Source organism: Plasmodium fragile (genome assembly GCF_000956335.1).
Source record: "Plasmodium fragile strain nilgiri unplaced genomic scaffold supercont1.108, whole genome shotgun sequence".
NCBI lineage: Eukaryota > Apicomplexa > Aconoidasida > Haemosporida > Plasmodiidae > Plasmodium > Plasmodium fragile.
The window spans coordinates 17,268-24,506 of NW_012192688.1; the positions used below are offsets into that span (position 1 = coordinate 17,268).

The 7,239-nt window shown below is 51.3% G+C and overlaps 1 protein-coding gene across 1 annotated transcript; it reads right to left on the reverse strand.

Annotated features, from left to right (window-relative positions):
• Nucleotides 1-16: 16 nt before the first annotated feature.
• AK88_05254 (uncharacterized protein) lies at nucleotides 17-5,366 on the reverse strand (the record flags this gene model as incomplete). Its single annotated transcript, XM_012482856.1, has 6 exons — nucleotides 17-72; nucleotides 210-1,702; nucleotides 1,767-2,293; nucleotides 2,464-3,101; nucleotides 3,464-3,901; nucleotides 4,553-5,366. The coding sequence occupies 6 exons, from the start codon at nucleotides 5,364-5,366 to the stop codon at nucleotides 17-19; spliced, it is 3,966 nt and encodes a 1,321-aa protein (XP_012338279.1).
• Between the last annotated feature and the right edge of the window lie 1,873 nt (nucleotides 5,367-7,239).

The following is a 7,239-nucleotide window of genomic DNA, read 5'->3' on the forward strand; positions in this document are numbered from 1 at the left end:
TTCGGGCTTAGGATCCTCACATGTGGGTATGTGCGTGACTGTGTCGCATGTGGGGCTGTCTGTGATGTCGGGCTGAGGATGATCACATGTGGGTGTGTCTGTGACGGTGTCACATGTGGGTGTGTCTGTGACAGTGTCGCTTGTGACTGTGTGTTGTGTGATTGCGGGCTTACGAGCATCACATCTGGGTATGTGCGCGATTGCCTCACATGTGGGTATGTCCGTGACTGTGTCACGTATGGGTGTGTCTGTGACGCTGACACATGTGGGTATGTCTGTGATTGCGGGCTTAGGATCCTCACATGTGGTGGTGTGCTTGACGGTGTCACATGTGGTGGTGTGCTTGACGGTGTCGTTTGTGACTGTGTGTTGTGTGATTGCGGGCTTAGGAGCAGCACATGTGGGTGTGTCTGTGACTGCGTTACCGGAGCCTGGTGGTTGTGTAATTGCGGGCTCATGAGCAGCAGATGTGGGTGTGTCCGTGACGGTGTCGCATGTGGGGCTGTCTGTGATGTCGGGCTGAGGATGATCACATGTGGGTGTGTCTGTGACTGCGTCACGTGTGGGTATGTCTGTGACTGTGGCGCCTGTAACTACGTGCTCTGGTATTCTGGGTGTAGGAGCCGCACGCGTGGCGGTGTCGGTGAGTGCGTCACGTGTTGGTGTGTCTGTGACTGTGGCGCCTGTGGCTGGTGGTTGTGTGATGTCGGGCTTCGGATCATCACATGTGGGTATGTCCGTGACTGCGTCACATGTGGGTATGTCCGTGATTGCGTCACGTGTGGGTCTGTCTGTGACTGTGTCACGTGTGGGTATGTCTGTGATTTCGGGCTTAGGATCCTCACATGTGGGTATGTCCGGCACTATGTCGTGCGTGGGTATGTCTGTGATTTCGGGCTGAGGATGATCACATGTGGGTGTGTCTGTGACTGTGTCGTTTGTGACTGTGTGTTGTGTGATGTCGGGCTTAGGATCCTCACATGTGGGTGTGTCTGTGACTGGGGAGTTGGTGTGTGGATGTATGATTGCGGGCTTTGGAGGTGCATGTGGGGGTGTGTCTGTGACTGTGTTGTCTGTGACTAACTGGTGTGTGATGTCGGTCTTAGGATCCGCACATGTGGGTATGTGCGTGACTGTGTCGCATGTGGGGCTGTCTGTGATGTCGGGCTGAGGATGATCACATGTGGGTGTGTCTGTGACTGTGTCGTTTGTGACTGTGTGTTGTGTGATGTCGGGCTTAGGATCCGCACATGTGTGTGTGTCTGTGACTGCGTTACCGGAGCCTGGTGGTTGTGTGATTTCGGGCTTAGGATCAGCACATGTGGGTATGTGCGTGACGGTGTCGCTTGGGAGTGTGTGTTGTGTGATGTCGGGCTGAGGATGATCACATGTGTGTGTGTCTGTGACTGCGTTACCGGAGCCTGGTGGTTGTGTGATTTCGGGCGCAGGATGTGCACATGTGGGTATGTCCGGGACTGCGTCACATGTGGATATGTCCGTGACTGTCTGACAGGTGGATATCTCTGTGACTGGGACGGGGACGGCGAAGGTGGGATGAATGCACGCCGACGTCGCGTCTCCGGGGTCGGAATGAGCATTCTGTTCTGCATCTAACTGTATGGTTTCCATACAACTCCATGGATCGGGGTGCTCTTCGTTAGGTGGACAAGGGCCCGTCTCTAACTGTATAGTTTCCATACAACTCCATGGATCGGGGTCATGAGGTCGACAACGGTCCGTTGCTAACTGTATAGTCCATGCAACACCATGCATCAGGTTCGTCGGCGTCATTCGGTGGACATGGGTCCGTTGCTAACTGTATGGTTTCCATACAACTCCAAGGATCGGGGTCATGTGGTGGACATGGATCCGTTCCGTTGGAATCGGTGGGTGGATCGAAGGTGGAGGAAACATTGGTCCCTGGTGAATCGTGATTCGACGAAGAAGCCGGGGAACTACTATACTCGTTTGCATCCCGCATCCAATCCTGCGTAAACTGCTCCACGACAATCTGCCAATAGTCGTCTTTGACGCTGTCCCATTCGGTTGCTTCACATTCGTTGAGCACTTCTAGATGTAGCTCGATGATCGTGCGCGTATGCACGCGTGGGGGGCGGCCTCTACCGGATGTTGACGGAGGTTGCGTATCCCTAATCATTGTGTACCCGTAATCGGGTGGCGGCAGTTCGCCGCGTTGTAGATGGTCTAGAATTTCTTCGTCGAGTGGCGGTGACGGCACGTCACGAACGGTTCGATATGTTCGTCGTCGTTTTTGTCCGAGGTAGGCAAAATACTAAGCAGAAAAAGGGCGTAAAGAGCAGGGTGGGCACGGTAGCATAAAAGGAATGAACGCGGATGTAGGGGCATATTGGTAAGAAAGATCATATATTGCAGCCCGTAGGGATGTTCTGAGGTATGAACATCCTGCACATGCGGCATTCCCTGATTGGCGTATGCACTTACCTTCCACAGGGAATAACCAAGAAGGGCGACGATAACGGAAGCGACGAACAACAGGACGGGAGTAGTGGCGGTAAGGACGTCGGCGGTTAGGTCGGGGAAGGAGGGCCCTTTATCCTCTGTCCCCTGCGTTGCATCCTTGTGCTCCGTGGAATAATGTGGATTAAGGGGGGACGCATGCGGTCCATATGATCCTGATAAGTTATCGGCTCCGTCTGGAATTCTGAGTAGGAACGTTGGGTCGGAGTTTGGGAAGGATGATAATGCAGATCCAGACTTTGGCGTAGCATTGCCCCCCTTGTCAGCATTACTAATATCTACGTTGTCGACGAACATACTGTCAGAGGGAAGGGGTTGGTCACTATGTCCTGCATCGACGGCCTTCGGTTCGGCGGGGTTCGCTGCACCATCTTTACCTGCTGGACCGATAGTACCCGTTTCACCGTCCTGCGCTGGTGAACCTGAAGCACCCGTGGTACCCTGTGCACCGGAGTCGCCGGATGTGCCTGTTGGTGTTGCTGCTGGTCCTGCTGCTGGTGCTGATGCAGGATCCGTTTGTGTTGAATCCCCTGATGTTGATCCAGGTGCTTTCACTGGTCCCTTCTCATTCACAAGGGGTGTAACCGCGGGAGGGTCCTTACCTAAGGGTGTCAATGGAAAAAAATAATAACAGAAAAGGTAAGTTAGGCTGCTTGGCTACGGTGCGAACGGTGCTTACGGTGCCACCCCGGGGAAAAGACTGTGTCTCTGCCACACAACACACAACACACAACACACACAACACACACAGTGTGTGTGTCGACGTCTGTCGACGTCGACGTCTACATCGACGTCTACGTGGCTACGTCTACATGCAGCGGCCGACCTATCGCTACCGGGCGCGGCGGACCCGGTGTTGTGGTGGTCATGCGCAGTGCATCCGGGTTTCCTCGCCGTGGTGTGTCCGGAAAAGTTGCTTCTTTTTTTTTTTCTCTCTCTTTTTTGTTCTAATTGGTGTGACTACCTGGGGTACTACTTCCTGAGCAACCAGACTTCGGATCCGTGTTAGTGAAGGAAATACTCAGACGTACTGTGTGCGTGCCAGCGTACGTACTATGTGTGCTCTCTTCATTTATATTAGTGACACATTCGGTCCCTGATTTCTTACCTTCTGTCTGAGGTGTTCCCGATGGTGCTGCCGTTGACCCTGTTCCTGCATTGCCATTACTTCCTGTACCGGATGCTCCACTCTCTGGTGGTGATGATGGTGTCGAGGGTGGTGCCGCAGGTGGGGGTTGTGGTACGGGTCCTGGTCCCTGACCCGGTCCTTGCCCCGTGGATGCCGTGTCCCCTGCTGGTGCCGCGGGTGGTGGCAGCGGTGTATCTGGGGATCCGGGATCTGCCCTTCCTACTGCTGCTGATGGTGACGATGCGCCCTCCTTGTTCTTTGCCGTCTCCGTTGCTGCAAGTAAAGAAAGAAGGAAAGGAAGAAGACCGTGCAGATGATAAAAAAAAAAAAGGGACACAAGTGGTACAGAAAGAAGGGGGCCGGGACGGTTCGGTCAGGTGGCGCCAGGGTAGGGCCGGGACGGTGTTAGAGAGAGCGCACGTTGTTAGAAGAGGACAAAGACAGGAACAAAGGGGGGCGCACTCGGTGCATTGGGTCAGGCGGCAGCAACCATACGGTGCGGTGAACTCGGTCGAGTGGGTCGTGGTGGATGCTAGCAGTACAACTTTTATTTGTTGCCGTCCTCTCGTCGCCGCGACCGCCGTGCCGCTGCATCCCTCATGGCCTTAGCTCCATACGTCGCCTGCTTTATCCGTCGCACCGCTGTCACACCACTGTGACGCAGCCCCGCGCACTCGGCAATTCTACGGTGGCGGCTCGCCGCTCAGCCGCAGTGGTGCTACGAAGTCGTTTGCTGTGCTTTTGTGACGCCGTTGCGTTGTTGTTCCCCCTGTGCGTGGTTGTGGCCGTTGCGTTGCCGTCGTCGCCGCCGCGTGTGCATATTGTTGCCATTGTGGCGGCATCCATATGCGGACATGTCCGTATCGTGCCTTATATTCGTACGAGTGTGGGCCCTAGTCGTATTCGTACGAGTCGCATTCGTACCTGTCCTTTCCTTCATGTCCTTTTGTGCATTCTGCGGCTCTTCCTCTTCCTCGTCCGCAGAGTCAACATCACTATTCGTAGAGTCCTCGTAACCCTCTGCCCTCTGGCGCGCCTTCTGCACCTTCTTATGTACTTTTTTGCTAATTGTCGTAAGCACTTCTTTTATCGGTTCCTTCACTAACGTTTGCACGTTTTCCGTCTTAAATATACTGGAAATGTCTGCATCGTTTCCGCTGTGTGCCAAACTGTTCTTGTACATTTCCCAATCCATTTTGCATTTTGGGTGGGTCTGTAGTTGTGTTAGCCTTTCACGTACACGCGGACTTTGCTGTAACCAGTGGTTTACCGCGTCCTGTAAGTTCGCTGTGCCTATGTTAGTATCCTTATACATATCTTTCCTACATCTGTCGGTGAAAATTGGATTAGACCTCTCGTGGCTTCCCGTTGCAATGTGCTTCATGACGAACCAGGCTTGATCTGCTCCCCTCCACGGACTTCCACACGGTATTTCAGCCAATATATACATAAAAACATTGGCCACGATGCACCTCATAATAGCCTTCATGGCCGTATCATTTGCCGATGGGTCCGTATCATTCTTCTTCTGATCGCTCCACCCAGTTACAACATATAATGCTCCAAGCATCAGGCTGCATTTCATCACATCCCCAACTGTCTGTCCTTTATATATGTTTCCGTGGTGCTCGTGTCCTCTAAGTACCCAACCTCCATCCCCACAGCTGACTGCATACGCATCTATGAGTTGTTCGATGTTTTCCATGTAATCCACGAATTGTGCTAACACATTCTGCATATCTTCCCATAGTGCCTTCTACGAAATATATACATAGAGAAAATGATTAATGTATAACAATATGTAAACTCTATAAGACTCTACCTTCCCTGCCGTATGTGTTACCGCACATATATGTACCAACATTATTTTCCGCCACCCTTCTTCGCTGTGTCATGCAATCCCTTTTTCTGAGCTAATACTTACATCAAGCTGTTTCTGTGTCCCTAGGTCTCTTTTCCGGGCCCAGGCGGCCATTACATGCACCAGATGCCGTGCCATGGTGCATTACGTCTCATAATACAGGATACTAATGGTCTCTGAGAATATCATGCACATTATTAATATTCCGCCCAGATGCTATACACACGTCGGGCTCATCAATATTCTTATTACTATATGAGTGGGGGGAATACCCCTACACTGAATTCATATAAGGCAAATGCACAATACAGAATTGCACAGTACACAAACTGTTTACACTATTCTGATATTGTTTAGGAGAGACAATAATCTGCACAGAAAAAAAAAGGAGTACAAAAATGAAGAGAAAAAACAAAAAAAAACAGGAAGACCGGAAAGATCAAAAAAATAGGAAAAACACTACACGCAACGCGGCATGAACACAGCCCCACGTCCTGCTGCACTAAACGCCTGTCACACACTGTGTCTCTCTGTGCGTACACCTAAAACCCCGCAGTAATAACAAGCACATCAATTCGTCCTTCTTCGTCCTGCGGTCGTGGGCGCCGTCCTTCCCGCGGCTACTGCGTCAAATCGTTTACTCGAACGCCGTAATCGAACCGCTTTACTCGGCTACTTCGTCGAACTGCTTCACGCGGACCGATCCGTGTACCCGATCGCGTTGGTCGACGCGTTTACTCGGAGAGACAATGTCTCCCTGCGTTCTTACACGCGGCTGCGTCCTCGGACAATGGCCTTTAGCCGACCGCGTTGCTCGGAGAGACAATCCTGCTCCTTTCTTACCCTCGGCACAATTCTTACTCGGCTACTTCGTCGAATCGTGGGTACAATCTGCCGCGTCTTTCGACGCGTCTGACCGGCTACGACGTCGAATACGCGGTGCACGCAGACGGATGGTGTGCGGTTAGGCCAGATGCAGCAAGCATGCAAACGCAAAACTATGAAGGGAAGCAATAGCGTGGACGCCAAAGATGACAAATAGTATGAGAGGTAGTGGAAAATAAAAGATGGATTCGCGCGCAGTTGCAAGATGCAGGCAATGGAATAAGCGCGTGGAACGCACAACAGCCTGGAGTGCGATCACAAAACCATGAACGGACGCAATGGCGTTGACGCCAAAGATTACAAATAGTATGAGACGTATTGGAAAAAAAAATATGGATGCGCGCGCAGGTGCAAGATGCAGGCAATGGAATAAGCGCGTGGAACGAACAACAGCCTTGAGGCGAATGCAAAAGCATAAAGAACAAAATGATAAAAAATGCGAAGAGCGCGGCAGAGTAGGCGTAGAATGCCAAAAAAGCAAAAAAAACAACAAACCCGCAGAGCCGTACGATGAACGAAGTGAAATCGCGAAAAAAGCATAGGAATGGCATGCAAGGGTAAGGATACGTGACAACAGTGAACAAAAGGGCGCTGCGGACCAACAGCTTGCAGGAAGTGCATATGACAAAAGGCCAAAGGGGCGCAAGAGCAATGCGCAAAGAAAGCATGCATCAAAAGGGAATGCAAAAGGGATGCAGTAGAAGGAGAGCAAAGAAATGAGGAAAAGGGGGGGAAAACAACGGGAAAAAAGAGAAAAAAGGAAAAAAAGGAAAACAAAGAGAAAAAAAGAGAAAAAAAGAGAAAAAAAGAGAAAAAAAGAGAAAAAATGAAAAAAAAGCAAAAAAAAAGATAAAAGGAGAAAAAC